Below are 26,681 nucleotides of genomic sequence, written 5' to 3' on the forward strand. Positions count from 1 at the left end.
CTAGGCGGTTCACCTCAAACTTGGCGAGGAACTCGGCAAATATCCCAAAGAAGGCCTCTGTGTTGGTGGCCTGGCTGTCCTCTCCGAAGAAGGAGGCTGTCTTGGACCACTCCTCCATGGCCCTCTGCTGCAGGGACTCCAGAGACTGTAGCGCTGGGTGGATGTTCTCCAGGAAGCCCTGCTCAGAGTGAAGTCAAGGACACAACAGCCAGAGGTAGGAGCTACAGTCCACATTGGTGGTGGATGGGTGAGAGACCCCCATGTAAAGGGCTTTGAGACTTGGTCAAAGGCACCTTATGAATATCTACAGTGAGTCAGTGATGTTCAAAGCATTCAAGTAATATAGGTCAATTCTAGAGGGATGTGTGTTCAGGAGAAAAGTGCAAATTCAATCCAAACATGGACACTGTATGTACTTAACCTACAAACACACACATTGTACATTGAAAGTATGAATGAAGAGAACCGAAGTATAATATTTTACAGTATGCATACTTTAACACCTGTGAATATAGAAGCCTGTAATAAATAATTCTCTCTCTCTCTCTCTCTCTCTCTCTCTCTCTCTCTCTCTCTCTCTATCTCTATCTCTATCTCTCTCTCTCTCTCTCTCTCTCTCTCTCTCTCTCTCTCTCTCTCTCTCTCTCTCTCTCTCTCTCTCTCTCTCTCTCTCTCTCTCTCTCTCTCTCTCTCTCTCTCTCAGGTTTGTTGTGAAAGATACACTCATGACTGCAGCGAAGCGGTCATCTGCTGTAGCAGGCATTTTCTGGCAGGCAGATCGGATGTCCTGGATAGTGGTGTGAAGGTCATTCAGATCAGATGTGATGGTCCTCTGGTTCACTACAGAGAGTGAGTGAGTGAGATAGTAGAGAGAGAGAGAGAGAGGGAGAGGGAGAGAGAGAGGGGGGGGGGGGAAGAAGAACAAAGGTGGAAGAGTGCTTATGGAAAAACTGGATTACATATTTAATCTATTCATTGACACGCAATAGGTAAACATTACATGTAACACAACATACATGAAACACTACACCCGACACACAAAATAAAATGTGCACATGAAAAAACTGCTACTCAGTTTACCTTTGGCTGCCAGGGGAACCGTGGTGAGGTCCTTGGCAAAATCCAGGACGTTGGGAAAGTGAAGACACAGTGACTTGACGAGGATGTGCAGAAACGTAGATTTCCCATCCACTGTTTTTGTGGTGCTGAGCTACAAGAAACAGTGGTCCATTAGTAACAATGTCTGTTGGTTAACAACAGTGAAGTAAAGAAATGTAATAGGAATACAGGCCAATACCCCTGAGGAGCTTACCTCAGTGAGGAAGTTGATCTTAAACCCGGTGGTCTTGTTGCCGGTCTTAGGCTGACCATTGTTCAGATAGTTTCCCATCGCCAGCACAAACTAAGGAAACATCCGACACAGTTAGCATATAGCTTGTATTTAATTTAGGATTGAAAAAGCAACATTACCACTTTAAGGCTAAACGTTACCCACAATAACACTATCTTTATTTTCCACTTAGGTAAACGGTGTGAATCAGCTCATGGATGAAGATGAAAGCATCCTGTTCATTGCTGTTTAGGTGTTTCATCTTTGGGCTACTGCCTATCCTTAACCTTCCTGGTGTATCTGGGGCTCAAGCTAAAAGGTTGGTAAAACCAAACAAACGCATTTCCACCTTCTCCATTTTTAGCACCGAATGAGACTATTATTATTGGTTTTATCTTATCAGAATTTTACATTTACATCATTTAGCAGACGCTCTTATCCAGAGTGACTTACAAATTGGTGCATTCAACTTATGATAGCAAGTGGGACAACCACTTTTTTCCAAGTGTCTCCGGAAGGTGGTCAGTGACTCCGCTGTCCTGGCGTCGTGGGGGAGCTTGTTCCACCATTGGGGTGCCAGAGCAGCAAATAGCTTTGACTGGGCTGAGCGGGAACTGTGCTTCTGTAGAGGTAGGGGAGCTAGCAGGCCAGAGGTGGATGAATGTAGTGCCCTCGTTTGGGTGTAGGGTCTGATCAGAGCCTGAAGGTAAGGAGGTGCCGTTCCCCTCACAGCTCTGTAGGCAAGCACCATGGTCTTGTAGTAGATGCGAGCCTCAACTGGAAGCCAGTGGAGTGTGCGGAGGAGCGGGGTGACATGAGAGAACTTGGGAAGGTCGAACGCCAGACGGGCTGCGGCGTTCTGGATAAGTTGTAGGGGTTTAATGGCACAGGCAGGGAGCCCAGCCAACAGCGAGTTGCAGTAATCCAGACGGGAGATGACAAGTGCCTGGATTAGGACCTGTGCCGCTTTCTGTGTAAGGTAGGGTCGTACTCTGCGAATGTTGTAGAGCATGAACCTGCATGATCGGGTCACCGCTTTGATGTTAGCAGAGAACGACAGGGTGTTGTCCAGGGTCACGCCAAGGCTCTTTGCACACTGGGAGGAGGACACTATGGAGTTGTCAACCGTGATGGCGAGATCATGGAGCGGGCAGTCCTTCCCAGGGAGGAAGAGCAGCTCCGTCTTGCCGAGGTTCAGCTTGAGGTGGTGATCCGACATCCACACTGATATGTCTGCCAGACATGCAGAGATGCGATTCGCCACCTGGTTATCAGAAGGGGGAAAGGAGAAAATTAATTGTGTGTCGTCTGCGTAGCAATGATAGGAGAGACCATGTGAGGATATGACAGAGTCAAGTGACTTGGTGTATAGAGAGAATAGGAGAGGGCCTAGAACTGAGCCCTGGGGGACACCTGTGGTGAGAGCACGTGGTGCGGAGACAGATTCTCGCCACGCTACCAGGTAGGAGCGACCTGTCAGGTAGAACGCAATCCAAGAGTGAGCAGCGCCGGAGATGCCCAACTCGGAGAGGGTGGAGAAGAGGATCTGATGGTTCACAGTATCAAAGGCAGCGGATAGGTCTAGAAGGATAAGAGCAGAGGAGAGAGAGTTAGCTTTGCAGTGCAGAGAGCCTCCGTGACACAGAGAAGAGCAGTCTCAGTTGAATGACCAGTCTTGAAACCTGACTGGTTTGGATCAAGAAGGTCATTCTGAGAGAGATAGCAGGAGACTTGGCTAGAGACGGCACGCTCAAGAGTTTTGGAGAGAAAAGAAAGAAGGGATACTGGTCTGTAGTTGTTGACATCGGAGGGATCGAGTGTAGGTTTTTTGAGGAGGGGTGCAACTCTCACTCTCTTGAAGACGGAAGGGACATGGCTAGCGGTCAAGGATGAGTTGATGAGCGAGGTGAGGTAAGGGAGAAGGTCTCCGGAAATGGTCTGGAGAAGAGAGGAGGGGATAGGGTCAAGCGGGCAGGTTGTTGGGCGGCCGGCCGTCACAAGTCGCAAGATTTCATCTGGAGAGAGAGGGGAGAAAGAAGTCAAAGCATAGGGTAGGGCAGTGTGAGCAGGACCAGCGGTGTCATTTTACTTAATAAATTAGGATCGGATGTCGTCAACCTTCTTTTCAAAATGGTTGACGAAGTCATCCACAGAGAGGGAGGAGGGAGGGGGAGGAGGAGGAGGATTCAGCAGGGAGGAGAAGGTGGCAAAGAGCTTCCTAGGGTTAGAGGCAGAGGCTTGAAATGTAGAGTGGTAGAAAGTGGCTTTAGCAGCGGAAACAGAGGAAGAGAATGTAGAGAGGAGGGAGTGAAAAGATGACAGGTCCGCAGAGAGTCTAGTTTTCCTCCATTTCCGATCGGCTGCCCGGAGCCCTCTTCTGTGAGCTCGCAATGAGTCGTCAAGCCACGGAGCAGGAGGGGAGGACCGAGCCGGCCGGGAGGATAGGGGACATAGAGAGTCAAAAGATGCAGAAAGGGAGGAGAGGAAGGTTGAGGAGGCAGAATCAGGAGATCGGAGGGGGAAGGATTTAGCAGAGGGAAGAGATGATAGGATGGAAGAGGAGAGAGTAGCGGGAGAGAGAGAGCGAAGGTTGCGACGGCACATTACCATCTGAGTAGGGGCAGAGTGAGTAGTGTTGGAGGAGAGCGAGAGAGAAAAGGATACAAAGTTGTGGTCGGCGACTTGGAGGGGTGTTGCAGTGAGATTAGTAGAAGAACAGCATCTAGTAAAGATGAGGTCAAGCGTATTGCCTGCCTTGTGAGTAGGGGGGGGGGGGGCGGTGAGAGGGTGAGGTCAAAAGAGGAAAGGAGTGGAAAGAAGGAGGCAGAGAGAAATGAGTCAAAGGCAGACATAGGGAGGTTAAAGTCACCCAGAACTGTGAGGGGTGAGCCATCCTCAGGAAAGGAACTTATCAAGGCGTCAAGCTCATTGATGAACTCTCCAAGGGAACCTGGAAGGCGATAAATGACAAGGATGTTAAGCTTGAATGGGCTAGTGACTGTGACAGCATGGAATTCAAATGAGGAGATAGACAGATGGGTCAGGGGAAAAAGAGAGAATGTCCACTTTGGAGAGATGAGGATTCCTGTGCCACCGCCGCGCTGACCAGATGCTCTCGGGGTATGCGAGAACACATGGTTTGACGAGGAAAGAGCAGTAGGAGTAGCAGTGTTTTCTGTGGAATCATGCTGGCGGGTGACAGGTTCAAGTTGAAGAAGTTGCGTAGCTCTTCCTGGTGATTGTACATGTCAGCAGGGGCGCAACTTTCACTGGGGACATGACCCCCCCCCCCCCCCCCCACATTCTGAAATTGCATTTTTGTCCCCCCCAGATTTATAATTGCTCTGTGATACAAAACGTGGCTCCGGTGTGCTTTAGGACCATGCGGACGCCTCAGAGCGGTCAGGTAGGCTGTTTTCCGGTTTCAGCCAGCTTGATTTAGGACCGCACAGACACCACAGAGCATCCAGACATGCTGTATGAAGGCAAAGCTTCTAAAAGGCTGGCGTATAGGACCAGCACGGGAGAGATGAACAGAGGCAGCTGCTGTCTGTGCTACGCTTTTTCTCAGAGTTGTAAAAGAAAGCAGAGCAGAAACTGCCTACTCTTTAGTTGACTGATCTAGCAGGCAAGGTAACTGCTGTTTGACAGAAAAATACATATTTACTCCCAGTGCTGAGCTAGTAGTATAACTGACATGTTCCGTTAGTTAATGTTCATCCCCTCTCGACTGAAGTGAATGACCTACTAGCAGCTAGTTAGCTAGCTAGTAGCTACCACAGCCAGTTTAGCTCTAGCTAGCCCCTAGCTATCTGTCAGGTGGCAGTATCTCACAGCTGTTGTGTGTATGGAAATGTTTTGTAGCCTTTGTTTTGTCCCGTTTCAACAGTAGTAATTTGATGATGTATCATTGTACCATTAGTTAGCAGAGCTAGTCAAAAGTTAGCTAACGTTAGCTAGCTAGCTAACTAACTTTAGCTATTATTTTTGCCTCAATCACACTTGACCTGAATCAAACGATGAAACCAGCGGCCAAACGACTGAAGACCAATATTGTAAATGACATCGCCTCCTTCACTCATGCTGCCAAACATGCCCTCGTAAAACTGACTATCCTACCGATCCTTGACTTCGGCGATGTCATTTACAAAATAGCCTCCAACACTCTACTCAGCAAATTGGATGTAGTCTATCACAGTGCCATCCGTTTTGTCTCCAAAGCCCCATACACTACCCACCACTGTGACCTGTACGCTCTTGTTGGCTGGTCCTCACTACATGTTCGTCGTCAAACCCACTGGCTCCAGGCCATCTATAAATCACTGCTAGGCAAATCCCCGCCTTATCTTAGCTCATTGGTCACCATAGCAGCACCCACCCGTAGTCTGCGCTCCAGCAGGTATATCTCACTGGTCATTCCCAAAGCCAACACCTCCTTTGGCCGCCATTCCTTCCAGTTCTCTGCTGCCAATGACTGGAACGAATTGCAAAAATCTCTGAAGCTGGAGACTCTTATCTCCCTCACTAACTTTAAGCATCAGTTGTCAGAGCACCTTACCGATCACTGCACCTGTACACAGCCCATCTGAAATTAGCCCACCCAACTACCTCATCCCTATATTGTTATTTATTTTGCTCTTTTGCACCCCAGTATCTCTATTTGCACATAATCTCTTGCACATCTAGCATTCCAGTGTTAATACTAATTGTAATTATTTTGCACTATAGCCTATTTATTGCCTTACCTCCATAACTTGCTACATTTGCACACACTGTATATATATTTTCTGTTGTATTTTTTGACTTTATGTTTTTTTTACCCCATATGTAACTCTGTGTTGTTGTTTTTATCGCACTGCTTTGCTTTATCTTGGCCAGGTCGCAGTTGTAAATGAGAACTTGTTCTCAACTGGCTTACCTGGTTAAATAAAGGTTAAATAAAAAAATTAAAAAATATTCGGAAGTTTTTTCAGCGAAATGTGAGTTTTTATTAGTCAGTATAGCAATGTTACATTATTGATCTGTCAGTTTTCCTAGCTAATTCACTACTTTTCACACAGACACAGTATACTCCCGAGTGGCGCAGTTGTCTAAGGCACTGCATCTCAGTGCTTGAGGCGTCACTACAGACCCCCTGGTTCGATTCCAGGGTGTATCACAACCGGCCGTGATTGGGAGTCCCATAGGGCGGCGCACAATTGACCCAGCATCGTCCAGGTTTGGCCGGTGTATGCCGTCATTGTAAATAAGAATTTGTTCTTAACTGACTTGCCTAGTTAAAAAAATAAAATAAATACACAGCTCTACAGGCTTCACTGTCATGGTGCACAAGTCAGTATTTACATTTACATCATGTCTTAGCAGGATGAGATGGTGACAGGTGTCCCTGCAGGATCAGACAGCCAGGGAAGGCCAGTCTACAGAGCTCAGTTGAATTTTGCAGTATATTATAACAATCAGTGAATGGATACAAAGTTCCACCTTGAGTTGATGGGTAGGCTACAGTCTGGGATCTGGGAATAATGGTTATTTCAATTGTTGAACCATTGATTCTATTCATAGATAATATAATGTATAAATGTACACCAATACAATTAAGATTTAAGATTTAATTAAAGATTTAAATTATTTTAAGGCAGTCCGACAAACCTCTAAAGTTGTTTTCCAAACTGTATCAAGGGTTGATAGAGGCTTTTCCCGATGACACAACAAGTAAAACAAAAATGTGAGGAAGACCTGGGAGACACTATTGATGATAATGGAGACAGATATGTTAGAATGCCCAGTTATGTTCATATAATCCAAGACATAAATGACTGCAGTTTAAGACCATCCATAGAACGTACTATATGCCAGTGAAACGGAATATCATGCACACAAATGTAACTATTCTGCTGGTGGTGTAAAACACAAAAGGGGACATATTTGCATATGTTATGGTCTTGTGAAGGCTGGCTGAATTCTGGCAAAGAGTACGTTCTTTTATCTCAGCATGTCTACAGATTCTCCCTTCTCCCTGTTTTTGTTTGCTTGGAAATGTTGACACTGGAGACTATTATCAGAAGAAACTGTGTAACCTAGCATTTAAAGGGGCTAAGAAATGCATTGCCATTAATTGGAAGGTTGGTTATCCTCCCACAATGGATGGAAGAAATGTTAAGTTATGTATCACTAGATTTTATGTATTTGATGTATTACAAGATTAAGGGTATACTGTGCAACTTTCATAAGGTCTGGATGCCTTATATGTACGACAAAAGGAGTCTGTATTGAAAACATGCCCACTTTCAGGGGAGATACCTATTTAGGCAATCCCTAGCTGCTGGGCTGCTCAGTCCTGGCCCTGGGGGTCTGCCGTACTGTTGGTTGACACTTTGGCCTTGGCCTAACACACCTGAAACCAATAATTAATGTTTCACTAAGATCCTAAAGCTGAGTGGAGTGTGCTGGGTTGGGGCGCTGCAGGGCCGTAGACCCCTAGGGACAGGACTGGGTGACCCAGCTATATTGTATGCAAGTAAAAAGAGCTCTACAGTCATATTAGGCCTATGGTATTAATTATATGGAGGGTGTACTGTTTCTGTGTCTTAATGTGCAGGTGTATATGTGTTTTCATTCAACTTTTGTTTTCCAAACCTTTCCCTTGAGACATAAAAAAAAAAGATAGGAAGGAAGTTGTGTTGGGGAGAGAGTTGAGTTATTAACTAGACTGGTGGGGGTTGGGCGTGCAGGCGGCTCGGGCTGGCTGGCGGTCTGGCTGAAATTTGATATAGAGGATGTCTTAATAAAGACAATCAAAAGTCTTTGTATTTTATTTGTAAGAGTTGTTCATTTGTTAGGCTATTGGTTAAAGGTGCAACAAAATATGTATTATTGAATTATCTTTGATCTAGTTCAGTCTTATCAATCACTTTAACATATTTAATAATGATCTCTTACCTAGCTTGATGACTGTGCATTTTTGCTTACTTTATGTTGTTCTAAATAGAGATGGCTAGAAGGGCCATGGGTCATATTAGACTGTAGAAATGCAGGAAAAGAGCTTTAGATGCCCCCAAAAATGGGAGGATCAGCAGACCCCCCACCAAGTTATGTCCCCCCCACTTCTAAAACCAAAGTTGCGCCCCTGCATGTCAGAGTACAGAATTGTATACCTCCAGTATCTTGGCCAGTTTCTTGCTGGTCTTGAGCTCCATGGAGGCGTTGTAGATGCAGTCATAGCCCCCCCTCATCTCCTCTGTCTTCTCCTGCAGGGTGCTTTTGAAGTGGAGGCTTCTCAGACGAGTCTTGTACTCTGGTACTGACAGCATCTATGACATTATGCATACGCACACACACGCATGCACACACAATTACAAAGGAGGAAACAGAAACAACACCTACACATAACCAAAGTCTCAGTCTATGACTGTGAGCAACCATTAAACTATACTACTACTACTACTCCTACTGCTACTACTACTACTACTACTACTCGTGCTGATGCTTCTACTACTACTACTACTACTGCTGCTACTATAACAACAACTACTACTACTACTATTTCTACAACTATTTCTACTACTACTACTACTACTGCTGTTACTACAACAACTACTACTACTACTTCTACAACTACTAATGCTGCTACTACTACTACTAGCTCTACTGCTACTAGTTCTACTACTACTGCTGCTACGACTACTACTACTACTACTGCTACTACTACTACTACTACTACTACTACTTCTACTTATATTACTACTACTACTACTATTTCTACTACTACTACTACTGCTGCTGCTGCTACTACTACAACAACTACTACTACTACTACTACAACAACTACTACTACTGCTGCTTATATTACTACTACTATTTCTACTACTACTACTACTACTACAACTACTACTATTGCTGCTGCTACTACTACTACTGCTGCTACGACTACTACTACTGTTGCTGCTACTACTACTATTACTACTACTACTACTACTACTACTACTACTACTACTACTACTACTACTACTACTATTTCTACTACTACTGCAACTACTACTATTACTACTATTTCTACTACTACTATTACTACTACTGCTGCTACTACTACTACTCCTATTTCTACTACTATTACTATTTCTACTACTACTACTACTACTTTCACCCACAGTACACCACAACAAAACAACACAAATACATCCAATACGATCCCCTAAACCTGCTGAGCATCTCCACTGCAGTCTAGGCCCAGTACCTGTAGTACAAACTGGTCAGGCTCGCTGAGCTTGGCCGGGTCCTCGCTGTACTGTTCATACTGCTTGACCTCCTCCGCGTCAGGGGCGTATAGCAGCAGCTGCTTGATGTGGGCCGGCTCCAGCCGCTCTGTGGCCATGGTCATCAGCACCTGGCGCAGTTCACCTGGGGACAGCTTCAGGTGGGCGATCAAGATGGCTGGGGGTCATGGGTCAAGAGATTAAAGGGTCAAAGGTCAGATGCCACAGTAAAAGTGTGACACAGTCTCATGGTTTCAGTCAACACAGACTAGATTAGAACAATAACATAAGATCTGAAGTGCAGTGTAACACAGCCTGGAACAATGTAGCACCCTCCTTGTGTTCTCCACGCTCATACTTACATGCGTTGTAGGCCTTCTTATGGGACAGAATCTCCACTATGTCTTTCTTCTTGAAGGTCTCCGACTGAGGGGTTGGGTCTGGAAGAGAAACTGACACAGAACATGTTAGTGCACATGGTCTACTGATGGAGGGAGAGAGGGAAACAGAGAAACATGAGAAGAGAGGCAGAAATGAAGACTGTGAAGACAGAGATCAAAGGAGAAAGAGACTCTGCTAAGGAGCAGAAAATGCCCATATCAGGATTTTCAATGTATTTCTAAATACATAATTTCAAGTATCGGACTTAAATGGGTCAGTGAAGTGCCTATGGCGGTAATGCTGCTGTCATTCGTCAGAGGGACCACTGATCAAAAGCAATTCAAAACCATGGTGGGATTCACACACATTGCTCAAGATGAAGAAGTATTCATATTAGACACACTATGCAGGAACTGACTCATTGGTGGTGGTGTGTGAATGGTTTTGTAGAAGAGACTTACACATGTACAGTATGTGCAAACATACTGTATGCACACTAACATATGCATTATGCGTGCATACACACAAACACCCACATGCACATACACACGTGGGCACATTATACTCACTGGGGTTCTTTTGTGTCCCAAAGTGCAGTTCTAGATCCAGATACTTCACCATGTCATTCAGTTTGTCATAATCAGAATCCTCTCCCAACTGCAACACACAGATTAAAAACAGGCATTATGTACATTATGCACCACCTACTCATTAAGTTCAAGCTAATGCTTGTCATTTCAGAAATTGACTGCTGTAAAAAATAAAAAAATAAATGTAACGGTTGTAAATCTAAAACCTGACCCAACCCTGACTAACTCACCTGTTCCAACCTTGGCTAGCTCACCTGCCCCTAACCCTGACTAACCCACCTGTATTTTCTTGCAGAGTACACCTGTCCCAACCCTGACTAATACACCTGTCCCAACCTTGACTAACCTACCTGTTCCAACCCTGACTAACTCCTGTCCAAACTGTGGCTGACATACCTGTCCCAATCCTGACTAACTTACCTGTCCCCATCCAACCTCACCTAACAAAGTTAACCTTTCACAACCTTGACTAAAACCCCTGTCCCAACCTTGACTAACTCACCTGTTGCAACCCTGACTAACTCACCTGTCCAAATCCTGACTTACTCCCGTCCAAACTGTGGCTGACCAACATGTCCCAATCCTGACTAATTTACCTGTCCCCATCCAACCTCACCTAACAAAGTTAACCTTTCACAACCTTGACTAAAACCCCTGTCCCAACCTTGACTAACTCACCTGTTGCAACCCTGACTAACTCACCTGTCCAAATCCTGACTTACTCCCGTCCAAACTGTGGCTGACCAACATGTCCCAATCCTGACTAATTTACCTGTCCCCATCCAACCTCACCTAACAAAGTTAACCTTTCACAACCTTGACTAAGACACCTGTCCCAACCTTGACTAACTCACCTGTTGCAACCCTGACTAACTCACCTATCTCAATGCTGACTAACTCACCTGTCCAAATCCTGACTTACTCCCGTCCAAACTGTGGCTGACTAACCTTTCCCAACCCTGACTAACACACTTGTCCAAACACTCACCTGACCCAATCCTGACCAACTCATCTGTCTCAATGCTGACTAACTCACCTATCCAATTTGTGACTAACTCACCTGTCCCCAGATGGTGCCCTCAGAGTTCTCCACCTGTTCCCAGCGCAGCCTCTTTACACTCATATGGTTGGAGTCCATCCTTGGAAGGCCGGGGCGAGGCAGCGGAGGCGGGGTTCCGGGAGGGGGCAGGGGCGGAGGAGGAGGAGGCTCCTGTTTCCCCAACTGGTCCAAGTTATTCTGGGACTGGGAATGCTGCTTGGGCTGAGGTTGGGCCTGGGGTTGGAGGTGGGAGTGGTGGTGAGACTGGGATTGACTGAGTAGCCGCTGAGAGGGCTGGGACTGAGGACGACCCTGGTTGGAGGGGTGGACCTTGTGGGTTTGGTGGGGTTGGTGTTGGTGTTGGGGCAGAGGCTGGAAGGTGGAGAGGGTGGGCTGGTGGGGTGGAAGGGGCTGGAAGGTGGACAGGGTGGGCTGGGGGTGGTGGCGCTGCTGGGTGGGCTGATGGATGAGGTGGATCTGGTGGAGCTCTGGCTGAGTGGGCTGGGAAGGGACCTGGTGGTGGATGTGCTGGATCTGGGGAGTGTGGTGGTAAGTCTGCTGGATGGAGTGGGGACGCTGGGGAGATGGCTGGTGAGTGCGATGAGACTTGAGAGATTGACGAGTTTGATGAGTCTGCTGACCCTGGTGGCTGGCCTGGGAAGATGGGTGAGTCTGATGGCTCTGATGACTCTGAAGAGACTGGTGGCTCTCCTGATCCAGGTGTACTGTTAGTGAAGCAGGCTGATCTTGGTGGATCTGATGAGCTTGGTGAAGGAGCTCCGTGGATGAGTGGTGCTGCTGGATCTGATGAGCTTGGTGAAGGAGCTCTGTAGATGAGTGGTGAGGTTGGTGAAGAAGCTCCATGGATGAATGGTGCTGCTGGACCCGATGAGCTTGTTGAAGGAGCTCCATGGAGGAGTGGTGCTGCTGGACTTCCTGAGCTTGATGAAGGAGCTCCATGGAGGAGTGGTGCTGCTGGACCTGATGAGCTTGATGAAGGAGCTCCATGGAGGAGTGGTGCTGCTGGATCTGATGAGCTTGGTGAAGGAGCTCCATAGATGAGTGATGTGACTGTGTATGAAGACTCTGATAGATTGCCTCCGAGTACTGACTCTGTTGATCTGGATGGACAGGGGAACGTGGGGGGTTGTGAGGTGATGTGGCTGAGTGAGTCTGACGACGGCTCTGACGACGAGTCTGTTGTTGAGCTTGGTGCATCTGGTAGAGTGAGGGGTCTGGGTGGTTTGGATGGTCTGGATGGGTGTGGGCTGCCTCTGGAGAGGGGAGGGGGGGCAGGGACTGGTGAAGCTGCTGCAGGGGGTGTGCTTTGTGCGAGGACTGGGCAGGCAGTGACTGGTGCCCCTGGTAAATATTTTGCTCCTGGTACGCTTGTTGCTCCTGGTACGCTTGTTGCTCCTGGTACGCTTGTTGCTCCTGGTATGCTTGTTGTTCTTGATGTGCTTGTTGCTCCTGGTAAGCTTGTTGCTCCTGGTAAGCTTGTTGCTCCTGGAATGCTTGTTGTTCCTGGTAAGCTTGTCGCTTCTGTTGCGCTTGATGTGCTTGTTGCTCCTGGTAAGCTTTTTGTTCCTGAAATGCTTGTTGCTTCTGGAATGCTCGTTGCTCCTGGATTGCTTGTTGTTCCTGGTACACTTGTCGCTCTTGGTACGCTTGTTGGTCCTGGTAAGCTTGTTGTTCCTGAAACGCTTGTTGGTCCTGGTAAGCTTGTTGCTCCTGTAATGCTTGTTTCTCCTGGTACGCTTTTTGTTCCTGTATTGCAGCGTGGGCTAGAAGGTCCTCCCGGGTAGGAAGCACCTTATGAATGGACTGGCGTTTGGGCGGCGGGTTGGAGCGAGGAGGAGGGGGTGGAGGCGGCCCAGGGTGGCGGCGGAAAGGTAGTTGTATTCTGGGAGACTGTTCAGGGGTGGCGGTGTAGCTTGGGGGTAGAGGAGGATCATTGAATTGGATGGGTGGAGGTGGCGGGGGAGTCATGGGGGGAGGAGGGATGTGTTCTGAGGAGGAGGAGTAGGTGAGGGAGGAGGCGTCCTCTCCGCTGCTGCCCTGGTACTCGCTGGGGCTGCTCAGCTCAGGGGGTATTATGAAACCCCCGTCTCCATCTTCATCATCCACCCCCACCTCCTCGTCATCCTCATCCTCCTCATCTGGGAAGCTCATCTGGACAACATCCTGGCATTACCACCAATCACATAGATTCATTAAGGCTCGGGCCATTGCTCCAGTGTAATTTATAGTCTGAGGTGCTTTACGGTAGAATTTCCTAATAGAAATACACAAATTATATATATATAAAAAACAAAAAACTAAGTTTTATGTGAGAAGTAGGCATTGGTCTGAAGCCGAAAAAAGAAAAGAAATGCACGAGCACCACAATGCCTACTCCACCCATGCTCTACCAAGGTTTTCCAGCACACAGCTTTTACCTACTACAGCAGGGTTCTTCAATTCCGGTCCTGGAGGGCCGAAACACTTCTGTTTTTTATTTCTACCTGGTAGTTAATTGCACTCACCTGGTGTCCCAGGTCTGAATTAGCCCCTGATTAGAAGGAGAGGATGAAAAACAGAGGTGTTTCGGCCCTCCAGGACCGGAATTGAAGAACCCTGTACTACAGTATCTATGTTGGTCTATTTCCATGGTTTTTACACCAGAAGGTGATTATACAAAATTATACAAAATTTCCACACTCAAAAGGTGTCTTTCAAAAATATAATTTGCCTTTCAAATTATGTTTTAAAAATGTATGTGTTTTGTCTCACATAATTTGTTGTCCAGTTATATATATATATATATATATATATATATATATATATATATATATATATATATATATATACATACATACACACACACACACACACACACACACTACCAGTCAAAAGTTTGGACACACCTACTCATTCAAGGGTTTTTCTTTATTTTTACAATTTTTTACATTGTAGAATAATAGTGAAGACATCAAAACTATGAAATAACACATATGGAATCATGTAGTAACCAAAAAAGTGTTCAACAAATCAAAATATATTTTATATTTGAGATTCTTCAAATAGCCACCCTTTGCCTTGATGACAGCTTTGCACTCTTGGCATTCTTGGGGGTATGATATTTCTGCGTCTTTCTCACTCATCATTATTCATGATTCATTTAGCACTATCCATAATCATGGTAGCATCCACATTAATGTAGAAGTGTTTAGAAACATATTATATTCTTATTAACAATAAAAGTAACTTCAAAATGACACAATACATTATTTACCATTCATTTCTATTGGGCACAAAATAATCTGAAACACAACCAGAACAAACAGCAAATGTATCCAACAAATTTGTAGAGTCACAAGCTTAATGTATTCATTGTGTGCTATGAATATGGGACCAAATACTTAACTTTTGACTACTTTAATACAAATATAAGTGAATTTGTCCTAATATTTTTAGGCCCCTAAAATGGTGGGACTATGTACAAAAAGTGCTGTAACGGTTCGATATGTATGAAAATACCCTCACAATAGAGCTGACAGTCTGCACTTTAAACTCACAGTCACTGTATCATTTCAAATCCAAAGTGCCAAAACAACAAAAAATGTGTCACTCTCCCAATACTTTTGGACCTTGGAAAGGTAGTGGAGTGGGATTAGTGTGGTGTGTGAAGAATCCAATACTGTATGCAGTACAAATCACATTATTGTGGGAGCACCTCCTCTAAGAGTATGAATTAGGCTGTTTGAGAAGGTTTGAATCCTAAGCAACCTGCATACACATTGTTTTAGTAGGTCAAAGCTGTGTGCTGGAAAACCTTGGTAGAGCATGGGTGGAGTAGGCATTGCTGTGCTTGTGAATTTCCTTTCTTTTTCGGCTTCAGACCAATGCCTAATTCTCACTTAAAATATAGTTTTTTTGTTTTTAATATATATACAGTGCATTCGGAAAGTATTCAGACCCTTTCCCTTTTTCCACATTTGGTTACGTTACAGCCTTATTCTAAAATTGATTAAATAAATGTTTTCCTCATCTACACACAATGTGGAATAAGTCAAGGGGTCTGAATATATATACAATAATCACTAAAGTCATGCAAGACAAGCAGCTTACTGTCTTTGTCAAACATATCATAATCAACCATCTAATGCTCTATACAGATGTGCATCTTTACGACCCTACCTCCTCGTAGTCGTTCTCGGGTGACAGGAAGTCGTCGACGATGGCAACCCTCTGACCCAGCTGCTCGCTCAGCGCGTCCAGGAAACGGTCTGTATCGGAGGAGCGCGGCGGATGAGAGAACGTGTAGCGCCTCTTATTGAGACGGGCGTGGGAGGGTGGGCTGGCGGGGTAGTCGGGGGGCGAGGGAGGGGGGCTGTCCAGGCTGATGTAGGGGTTGGACTCGGCACTGGTCTGGGAGGTGAGACCTGGGGGGTAGAACTGGACCGGGGCAGGGGGGCTAGGGAGGGGCTCCTGCCAGGCGGAGGGAGGTGGTGGGGGGCCCTTACGGCTACCTGTGGAGAGGAACATTGACATCACTGCTCCTATAGAGAAGAACATCTAACATTGCATTGATCAACTATTATGTTGACCAAGGGTTGTAGATCATGTCAATGCACAATACATGGTCTATTAATTTCTGCTGTTATAGCTATTTGGTTAGATGTTTTCATACCCAGTAGCTACCTGTGCTTGTGAACATATTCACACTCCACTGACTAACAGAGAGAGAGGTGGACTCAACTCAAACTAGAAGACATACATCTATGTCAGGCAAGCTACAATTCAGATTTCAACCTGCTTGTAATTAAGTTATTTTAACCAGATTTCCTGGACGCGTCATGATGAACAACACTTCAAGTAAAGCGTTACCGGTTGGAGTAACTACCTATGTTAGCGTGCATGGACGGAGAGCCTGCGTGTTCGAGGACTTCCAGCTCTACCAGACTGTCTGCAGGAGGAGGAGCGCGAGCCTTCAGAGACTTGGACCTCTTCCCTGAGTACACGTTCTCCAGCTCAGCATACACTGCAGACAGCTAGACAGAGAGAATAAATTCCCTTTCATAACAACTCAGATAGAAGAGATCAAAGCCAGAAGATAAGCCCCTAAAGAGGAAACAATCTAAATCAGTGGTCACTAGTCCTAGTTCCCAAGAGCCAATGAGTGTACAGGCTTTTGTTCCAGCCTAACACTGACACACCTGCTTGAATTAATGAGCCACTCACTGGGTCCTTGAGTAATTTAATCCAGTGTGTTTTATAGTGAGGGCTGGAGCAAAAAGCTGCAGACATGGTAGCTCTCCATGACTAGGGTTGGTGACCACTGTTTTAGTCATGCTTATTCTAATATATCCCATTTAGCAGACATTTTTATCCAAAGCGACTTACAGTCGTAAGTCGGCTGGGGGCACTAATTTTACATATGGGTGGCCTCAGCGGGAATCGAACCCACGACGCTTGGCGTTGCAAGCGCCATGCTCTACCGACCGAGCCACACAGGACCACTTCTCTCAGTCTCACTTGGGTACCCACGTTGGTGAGGTTGTTGGGGGTCTCTGGGAGGGACGTCCCGTCTCCTGACTGTCTCTCCCCTGGAGCCAGCCTCATCCCCATCTCCCCTGGATCAGTACGGATCCCTACAGGAAACATACTGCATTAGGTTTCAAGGCATTCCAAAAAATACGTCTTTCTTGATACCCATTCACTTGACTGGGTAGGTGTAAGCAAAAGCTCCACCTAGTGTCAGAAATATTTATTTCATGCTACTTATGACAATACTGATGATGATGGTGATAATAATGATGATGATGACGATGATATAGCCACTGATAGTAATGATGGTGCTACTTTTACTGGTGATGAAGATGAAGGACAAAGACAAACGCAAGTACCCATCCCCAGGTGAGTGCCGATGACGAGGTCGTCAGAGCTCCGCCCACGCATGCTGGCCCTGTAGGCGGTTCCTGTCACTTTCATGGAGCTGCTACGGCGATGGGGCTCGGGGGCGGGCTCTGGCTCAGGTGGGGGGGCTGGCGCTAGAATACACACAGTGTGTGTATGTCAGTGTACACACACACACACACAGACACAATCACAGATTGACGTTCTCTTTCATATCTACACATACACCCCCAAAAATCACAAATGTACACGCAGATATCACATATACTTGCATAAGCAAACACATACACACACACCTCCCAGAACCCACCTGCAGTCTTGTAACCGAGGAAACGTGATATCTTGCTCTGGCAGTGCTCCTGCTCTTCGTAGGTCAGAAGCTGGTAGACAAAACGCCAGATCACCTGCTTGGCTGGCGTGTCCAACACCGGGAAAACGTCCACGATCAGAGTGTCAACATTCCTGTCGCCATGGAAACAGAGAGGAGGGGGGAGGGGCTTGGCGGGGTTAGGGTCATCTGGCTGTCTAATCATTGGTCACGCTAATACAGTGGTCTTACAGAACCTTGCATGAAGAGAAAATGATGGTAACATATTCTAGACAGTGTACAGTGTCTTGCAAAAGTATTCATCCCCCTTGGCGTTTTTCCTATTTTGTTGCATTACAACCTATAATTTAAATCACATTTTATTTGGATTTCATGTAATGGACATACACAAAATAGTCCAAATTGGTCAAGTGAAATGAAACAAATACCTTGTTTTAAAGAATTCTAAAAAATAAATAACGGAAAAGTGGCGCATGCATATATATTCACCCCCTTTGCTATGAAGTCCCTAAATAAGATCTGGTGCAACCAATTACCTTCAGAAGTCACATAATTAGTTAAATAAAGTCCACCTGTGTGCAATCTAAGTGTCACATGATCTGTCTCATGATCTCAGTATATATACACCTGTTCTGAAAGGCCCCAGAGTCTGCAACACCACTAAGCACGGGGCACCACCAAGCAAGCGGCACCATGAAGACCAAGGAGCTCTCCAAACAGGTCAGGGACAAAGTTGTGGAGAATTACAGATCAGGGTTGGGTTATGAAAAAATATCAGAAACTTTGAGCTGGGCTTTACGGAAGAGTGGCCAGAAAAAAGCCATTGCTTGAAGAATAAAATAAGCAAACAAGTTTGGTGTTTGCCAAAAGGCATGTGGGAGACTCCCCAAACATAGAAAGTACTCTGGTCAGATGAGACTAAAATTTAGCTTTTTGGCCATCAAGGAAAACGCTATGTCTGGCGCAAACCCAACAACTCTCATCACCTCGAGAACACCATCCCCACAGTGAAGCATGGTGGTGGCAGCATCATGCTGTGGGGATGTTTTTCATCGGCAGGGACTGGGAAACTGGTCAGAATTGAAGGAATGATGGATGGCGATAAATACAAGGAAATTCTTGAGGGAAACCTGTTTCAGTCTTCCAGAGATTTGAGACTGGGACGGAGGTTCACCTTCCAGCAGAACAATGACCCTAAGCATACTGCTAAAGCAACACTTGAGTGGTTTAAGGGGAAACATTTAAATGTCTTGGAATGGCCTAGTCAAAGCCCAGACCTCAATCCAATTGAGAATATTTGGTATGACTTAAAGATTGCTGTACACCAGAGAAACCCTTCCAACTTGAAGGAGCTGGAGCAGTTTTGCCTTGAAGAATGGGCAAAAATCCCAGTGGCTAGATGTGCCAAGCTTATAGAGACATACCCCAAGAGACTTGCAGCTGTAATTGCTGCAAAAGGTGGCTCTACAAAGCATTGATTTTGGGGGGGTGAATAGTTATGCACGCTCAAGTTTTCTGTTTTTTTGTCTTATTTCTTGTTTGTTTCACACATTTTTTTTATTTTGCATCTTCAAAGTGGTAGGCATGTTGTGTATATCAAATGATACAAACCCCCCAAAAAATCCATTTTAATTCCAGGATAAGGCAACAAAATAGGAAAAATGCCAAGGGGGGTGAATACTTTCGCAAGCCACTGTAATTGTAGGGCTGAAGGTCCTGTTTCTGTACCATGGTCTCTCAAACCAGTAGGTTATCTCTTCTTTCACACCCACTCTCTCTTTCACTCCCTCTTTCACTCTCTCTTTCAAACTCGCTTGCAATCTCTCTTTCACTCACTCTTTCAATCTCTCTTTCACTCTCTCTTTCACTCTCTTTCAATCTCTCTTCCACTCACTCTTTCACTCTCTCTTTCAATCTCTCTTTCACTCTCTCTCGACATATTTTGTAGCTTTCTCTGATTTCTCTCACTGTCTCTCCCTCCCCCTCTCCCTCCCTCCCTATCCTTCCCTCCCTCCCTCCCTCTCACCTATGCTGGAAGAAGTTCTCCAGGGCTTTGCAGATGGTGTATCTCTCCTGGATAGTGAGCAGGTGCTCCAGCTGCTGTCCGAAGGTGCGCCCCTGGACCCTGATAGAGGAAGGCAGGATCTCAGCCACCCACTGCAGGGAGTTGAGCACTGGGGAGCGGGGGACGCCTCCACCCGGGGACGCCCTCCCTGGCCCTCCTGGCTGCTCGGGCTCGGCCAGCGTGAAGGTGGGGGGGCCTTCCTCCACGACCAGGGTGGGCATGGCACCGCTGCCCTGCAGCATGGAGACGACCTTCTCATGGGAACAACTCCTTCAGACACATATTGAGATACAGAGATAGTGTCAATATACTACAGACTCTCTACCATGATCACCACTACACTCTTAGAAAAAAAAGGTGCTATCTAGAACCTAAAATGGTTATTCGGCTGTCCCAATAGGAGAACCCTTTGAATAACCCTTTTTGGTCCCAGGTAGAACCCTTTTGAGTTCCATGTAGAATCCTTTAAACAGAGGTTCTATATTGAACCCAAAATAGTTCTACCTAGAACCAAAAAGGGTTCTCCTATGGGGACAGCCAAATAACCCTTTTGGAACCATACATATATTTATATTTTAGTCATTTAGCAGATGCTCTTATCCAGAGCGACTTACAGTTAGTGAGTGCATACATTATTTTATTTTTCATACTGGCCCCCCGTCGGAATTGAACCCACAACCCTGGCGTTGCAAACGCCATGCTCTACCAACTGAGCTACATACCTGCCGGCCATTCCCTCCCCTACCCTGGACGACGCAGGGCCAATTATGCGCCGCCCAATACCCCATAAAGTAGCACATTCTAATGGAAACAACTGAAAAGGCCGGAACCAAAACCTTATATTGAAGTCTCTATACTACAGTATCTAAGGCTCTGATCCCTACCACAAACTACCACTGCAGAGGAAACTACTCTGCTGTTTATCCACACTCTAAGTAATTAACCAATTCAATACAACACAGCTGTCAGGTAATGCTTGTTCTTTCATCTATTTAAAAAAAGTTGTATTATTCTGTCACTACAAGAGTGTGAGATATGAACACTGGTTTCCAAATCCATACAAAGCTTACAGTTAGCTACCTGAGGTCAAGAAACAAAAGCAGTAGCCTGAAGTAAATACAACAAGAGGAGGTTGGCTTGACAACCTCCTCGAGTGGCGCAGTGGTCTAAGGCACTGCATCGCAGTGCTAGCTGTGCCACTAGAGATCCTGGTTCGAATCCAGGCTCTGTCGTAGCCGGCCGCGACCGGGAGACCCATGGGGCGGCGCACAATTGGCCCAGCGTCGTCCAGGGTAGGGGAGGGAATGGCCGGCAGGGGATGTAGCTCAGTTGGTAGAGCATGGCGTTTGCAACGCCAGGGTTGTGGGTTCGATAAAAATAATGTATGTGCTAACTGTAAGTCGCTCTGGATAAGAGCGTCTGCTAAATGACTAAAATGTAAAAATGTAAATGTAAATACAAACAAACGTCAATGAACCAGTAAATCATATGTTTCTATATAAATCGACTAAGCCTCATTTCGAATGCTGTCTAACCTCATGTCAAGTCCATTGAGGAACAGGATACGGTCTCCAGGTTTGAGCCCCGCCTTATCTGCTGGACTCCCTGGAGAGAGAGAGAGAGAGAGAGAGAGAGAGAGAGAGAGAGAGAGAGAGAGAGAGAGAGAGAGAGAGAGAGAGAGAGAGAGAGAGATAATATAGGCTACAGAGTCTGTGCTCACAGATGGACCTCCAGAAAGCCTCAGCACATAGCTGGTGTGAACACTGTGGCAACACGACATACAGGTTGACAATAAATATGCCTTGATTGGCACCAGTCTGTGCATTTGACACTTGCCCACATGGTGTGTTGTGTGTGTGTATCCATGTGTCTGTGTCTGTGCGCATGTGTGCATGCCTGTCTGCACAAACACACACACACACACACTGCTGTAAGCAACCTACCTGGGATGACTGAGTCGATCCATACAGGTGCATGGCCCCTGAGGGTGAATCCAAAACTCAGGTTCCCTTTGCAGACTCTCACCGTCCTGCAGTACAGATAGAAACAACACACATGAATGGATATGGCCTTGGTAAGGTGGCTCACTAACCCTAACCCTTGGTAAGGTGGCTCACTCACCCTAACCCTTGGTAAGGTGGCTCCTGCTTTAGGGAACAGACTGGTGAAATTACATGGAAACAGAACATGTGAAAGTGATTCAAAAGGGACAGCTGTAGCCATGTTTCATTGTGCCCCCCAAACTGCACCCCCACCCTGCCTCAATATATGGCTTGTTACCATATAATCTCCTCTGGGTAATCCTTGGGATTAGTGTGTAATCTAAAAATGATGTTGAATTTACATTTACATTTTAGTCATTTAGCAGACGCTCTTATCCAGAGCGACTTACAGTTAGTGTGTGCATACATTTTTCATACTGGCCCCCCGTGGGAAATGAACCCACAACCCTGGCGTTGCAAGCGCCATGCTCTACCAACTGAGAATTGTCTCATTTAAAACCTATTAGAGTCTATGGAGGGTCTGCAGTATACACTCTCCATTTCAGGTGTAAACAAATAAAAACATGCAGTTGGAAAGTACTGTAATAATGAGGTTACAACTACTCTACCTGCTGTACTGAAATACATATATCACTTCACTGATTGGATTCATATACGAGGAACACTTTGAGAGACTGTCCCAAATGGCACCCTATCCCCTATTTATTACACTACTTTTGACCAGGGTCCATATGGCTATACTCAAAAGTAGTGCACTTTATAGGGAATAGGGTACCATTTGGTACACATTCAGAGTCTTGTACACAAGTTACTTTATATCCACAGCCAGACTGAACAGCCCACCCTGCATTCACTTAAACATAGACACTCCATCCCCGAGGGACAATGTTGCTTCATTATTTGTTTGGCTAAGTTAGGGCCACAGAAAAAGGTGGGCATTCCTTGTGATTCTCTCTTTGCACTTCTGTGGTATTATTTAGATTATTTAGTCTGTTTTTCTCTCTGAGTATTTATAGTCTACTCTAGAGCATTAATATTCAGTGTTGTACTGTCAGAGCAGGAAGCCAGCATCAAGTTGCAAGGAATCATCATAAAGGTGCTTTCTATTCCTAAAACAGTGACACTATCTTGAACTTTCTATCATGTATGTGTCACACCCTGGCTCTGGGACTCTATTTGTTGAGCCAGGGTGTGTTTATTCTATGTGTGATATGTCTATGTTGGGGGTTCTAGGTTGTCTGTTTCTATGTTTGCCTGTGTGACTCCCAATCAGAGGCAACGAGTGTCAGCTGTCGGCTGGTTGTCTCTGATTGGGAGCCATATTTAACTGTCTGTGTTTCACTTTGTGTTTGTGGGTTTTTGTTCCGTGTCGGTATTTGTTTACCGTGGACTTCACGAGTCGTGTTTTGTTTGGTATACTTTAACTAATTAAAGTCATGTTTGTTTCACACGCTGCACCTTGGTCTACTCACTCCTACGACGATCGTGACAGAAAAACCCACCAAACCAGGACCAAGCAGCGTGTCCAGGAACACACACAGGAGGTAACGCTGGTGGATGTCCTCCTCGGCTGGGGGCAGATTACGAAGGAGGAGGCCGTCCGGTACCGGAAGGCGATGAAGGGGGAGATCCAGGCAGGAGTGGAGAAGCGGCGTCAACCGGGCCGTGGTCGGACAGGCGAGAGGCACCCCCAATAATTTTTTAGGGGGGGGGGCACACGGCATGGGCGACTGGGCAGCAGGAGGCTGCCACAGGGCGAATTGGGAGATTAGGAGAGGAGGCCACCGGGTTTTGGGGGCCAGAAGACAGGTTGGCGGAGCCTGGATGGAGAGCAGAGCCAACTCCCCGTACTCAGGCATGGCAGCATGAGACTGGGCAGGTTCCGCGGTATGCGGAGCTGCGCACTGTGCCACGAGTGGTCCGGCATAGTCCGGTACGTCCTGTGCGAGCACCCCGCACGTGTTGTGCGAAGGTGGGCATGCAGCCAGGACGGAGTGTGCCGGCTCAGCGCTCGTGGCCTCCAGTGCCTCTCCTCGGTCCCGGATATCCTGCGCCAGTGTCACGTGCTGTTATGCCAGTACGGGTACACAGCCCTGTACGTCCTGTGCTGATGCCTCACACAGAGTGTGTGAAGGTAGGCATTCAGCCAGGACGGGTTGTGGCAGCTCTTCACTCCAGGTCTCCTATCCGTCTCCATAGCCCAGTCCGGCCTGTCCCTGCTCCACGCACCAAGCCTACGGTGTGCGTTGCCAGCCCAGTCCGGCCTGTCCCTGCTCCACGCACCAAGCCTACGGTGTGCGTCGACAGCCCAGCCCGGCCTGTCCTTGCTCCACGCACCAAGCCTACGGTGTGCGTCGCCAGCCCGGCCCGGCCTGTCCCTGCTCCACGCACCAAGCCTACGGTGTGCGTCGCCAGCCCAGCCCGGCCTGTCCCTGCTCCACGCACCAAGCCTACGGTGTGCGTCGCCAGCCCAGTCCGGCCAGTTGCTGCTCCACGCACCAAGCCTACGGTGTGCGTCGCCAGCCCAGCCCGGCCTGTTCCTGCTCCACGCACCGAGCCTACGGTGTGCGTCGCCAGCCCAGCCCAGCCTGTCCCTGCTCCACGCACCAAGCCTACGGGGTGCGTCGCCAGCCCGGCCCGGCCTGTCCCTGCTCCACGCACCAAGTCTACGGTGCGCGTCGCCAGCCCGGTCCGGCCTGTTCCTGCCACTCGCACCAAGTCTATGGTGCGCGTCGCCGGCCCGGCCCGTTCCTGCCACTCGCACCAAGCCAGGGGTGCGAGTCGTCAGTCCGGCACAACCCGTGCCTGGGTCATCGGTGCCAATTCAGGTACCGCTCAACTGCTCCACTAAGGAGCTGAAGCCTACCGCTCCTGCTACGTCCAGTCCAGCTCCAGCCAGCGGGGCCAGACCGGACCAGGGGCGCTATGGGGGGTTTGTTGGAGGGTGGTGGGCAAGACCGGAGCCGGAGCCGCCGCCGAGGAGGAATGCCCACCCAGCCCTCCCCTGTTTTGCTCGTATTTAGGCGCGGTCGCAGTCCGCGCCTTTAGGGGGGGGTACTGTCACACCCTGGCTCTGGGACTCTATTTGTTGAGCCAGGGTGTGTTTATTCTATGTGTGATATGTCTATGTTGGGGGTTCTAGGTTGTCTGTTTCTATGTTTGCCTGTGTGACTCCCAATCAGAGGCAACGAGTGTCAGCTGTCGGCTGGTTGTCTCTGATTGGGAGCCATATTTAACTGTCTGTGTTTCACTTTGTGTTTGTGGGTTTTTGTTCCGTGTCGGTATTTGTTTACCGTGGACTTCACGAGTCGTGTTTTGTTTGGTATACTTTAACTAATTAAAGTCATGTTTGTTTCACACGCTGCGCCTTGGTCTACTCATTCCTACGACGATCGTGACAGTATGCACCCTTATGGGACAAACCACATCAATTTCACGTGAACACGTGAAGTGTTCCAAAAACACATGTTTTCATGTGATAACACGTAAAGCAACGTGATAACATGAAACTACACGTGAAAACATGTAAAGTGTTCCAAAAACACGTTTTAATACAACACTGTTTTACTACATGATTTCATGTGAAATTTCACATGTGAAATCATGTGGTTTTTCTGTAAGGGCAGGTACAGTCAAAACAAGGCTTCAAATAGACATAGAGTGTGTTGTTTTCTGTAGACTGACAGTGATGTGTCTATTTGAACACACTCCTACACACAGGCCATGCTAGTATAGTAATCTCTGTCAAATGTGATACATTTAGCTGTAAATGTTAGCTAATGAAGTAATTGACAGGACTGGAGAGGAGAATGATGGGCAGTTTCATTAATGGCTATAAATGACATGCCTTGAGGATAACATTTATATGATGTATTGCTTCAAACACATTGAATCAACATACAGCACCAGTATATAGGCTAAAACATTATACAGTGAGGGAAAAAAGTATTTGATCCCCTGCTGATTTTGTACGTTTGCCCACTGACAAAGACATGATCAGTCTATAATTTTAATGGTAGGTTTATTTGAACAGTGAGAGACAGAATAACAACAACAAAATCCAGAAAAACGCATGTCAAAAATGTTATAAATTGATTTGCATTTTAATGAGGGAAATAAGTATTTGACCCCTCTGCAAAACATGACTTAGTACTTGGTGGCAAAACCCTTGTTGGCAATCACAGAGGTCAGACGTTTCTTGTAGTTGGCCACCAGGTTTGCACACATCTCAGGAGGGATTTTGTCCCACTCCTCTTTGCAGATCTTCTCCAAGTCATTAAGGTTTCGAGGCTGATGTTTGGCAACTCGAACATTCAGCTCCCTCCACAGATTTTCTATGGGATTAAGGTCTGGAGACTGGCTAGGCCACTCCAGGACCTTAATGTGCTTCTTCTTGAGCCACTCCTTTGTTGCCTTGGCTGTGTGTTTTGGGTCATTGTCATGCTGGAATAGCCATCTACGACCCATTTTCAATGCCCTGGCTGAGGGAAGGAGGTTCTCACCCAAGATTTGACGGTACATGGCCCCGTCCATCGTCCCTTTGATGCGGTGAAGTTGTCCTGTCCCCTTAGCAGAAAAACACCCCCAAAGCATAATGTTTCCACCTCCATGTTTGACGGTGGGGATGGTGTTCTTGGGGTCATAGGCAGCATTCCTCCTCCTCCAAACACAGCGAGTTGAGTTGATGCCAAAGAGCTCCATTTTGGTCTCATCTGACCACAACACTTTCACCCAGTTCTCCTCTGAATCATTCAGATGTTCAACTTCAGACTGGCCTGTATATGTGCTTTCTTGA

At 46.8% G+C, this 26,681-nt stretch overlaps 1 protein-coding gene across 1 annotated transcript in view; it reads right to left on the minus strand.

Moving 5' to 3' along the window:
- LOC311103823 (delphilin-like) overlaps positions 1–26,681 on the minus strand; it is a gene marked incomplete at both ends in the record, with an annotated part of 68,705 nt that overhangs the window by 209 nt on the left and 41,815 nt on the right. The window contains 17 exons of the mRNA XM_084145462.1: positions 14–178; positions 722–840; positions 1,081–1,210; positions 1,313–1,402; positions 8,485–8,640; positions 9,564–9,760; positions 9,945–10,034; positions 10,533–10,620; positions 11,614–13,776; positions 15,772–16,103; positions 16,478–16,625; positions 17,122–17,225; positions 17,481–17,624; positions 17,801–17,952; positions 19,845–20,153; positions 21,419–21,488; positions 21,827–21,912. Of these exons, the coding sequence (XP_084001588.1) occupies positions 14–178; positions 722–840; positions 1,081–1,210; positions 1,313–1,402; positions 8,485–8,640; positions 9,564–9,760; positions 9,945–10,034; positions 10,533–10,620; positions 11,614–13,776; positions 15,772–16,103; positions 16,478–16,625; positions 17,122–17,225; positions 17,481–17,624; positions 17,801–17,952; positions 19,845–20,153; positions 21,419–21,488; positions 21,827–21,912 (4,543 nt within the window). The remainder of the gene's footprint in view (positions 1–13; positions 179–721; positions 841–1,080; positions 1,211–1,312; positions 1,403–8,484; positions 8,641–9,563; positions 9,761–9,944; positions 10,035–10,532; positions 10,621–11,613; positions 13,777–15,771; positions 16,104–16,477; positions 16,626–17,121; positions 17,226–17,480; positions 17,625–17,800; positions 17,953–19,844; positions 20,154–21,418; positions 21,489–21,826; positions 21,913–26,681) is intronic.

This window comes from Coregonus lavaretus (assembly GCF_964263955.1).
Source record: "Coregonus lavaretus genome assembly, chromosome: 2".
NCBI classification, from domain to species: Eukaryota; Metazoa; Chordata; class Actinopteri; order Salmoniformes; family Salmonidae; genus Coregonus; species Coregonus lavaretus.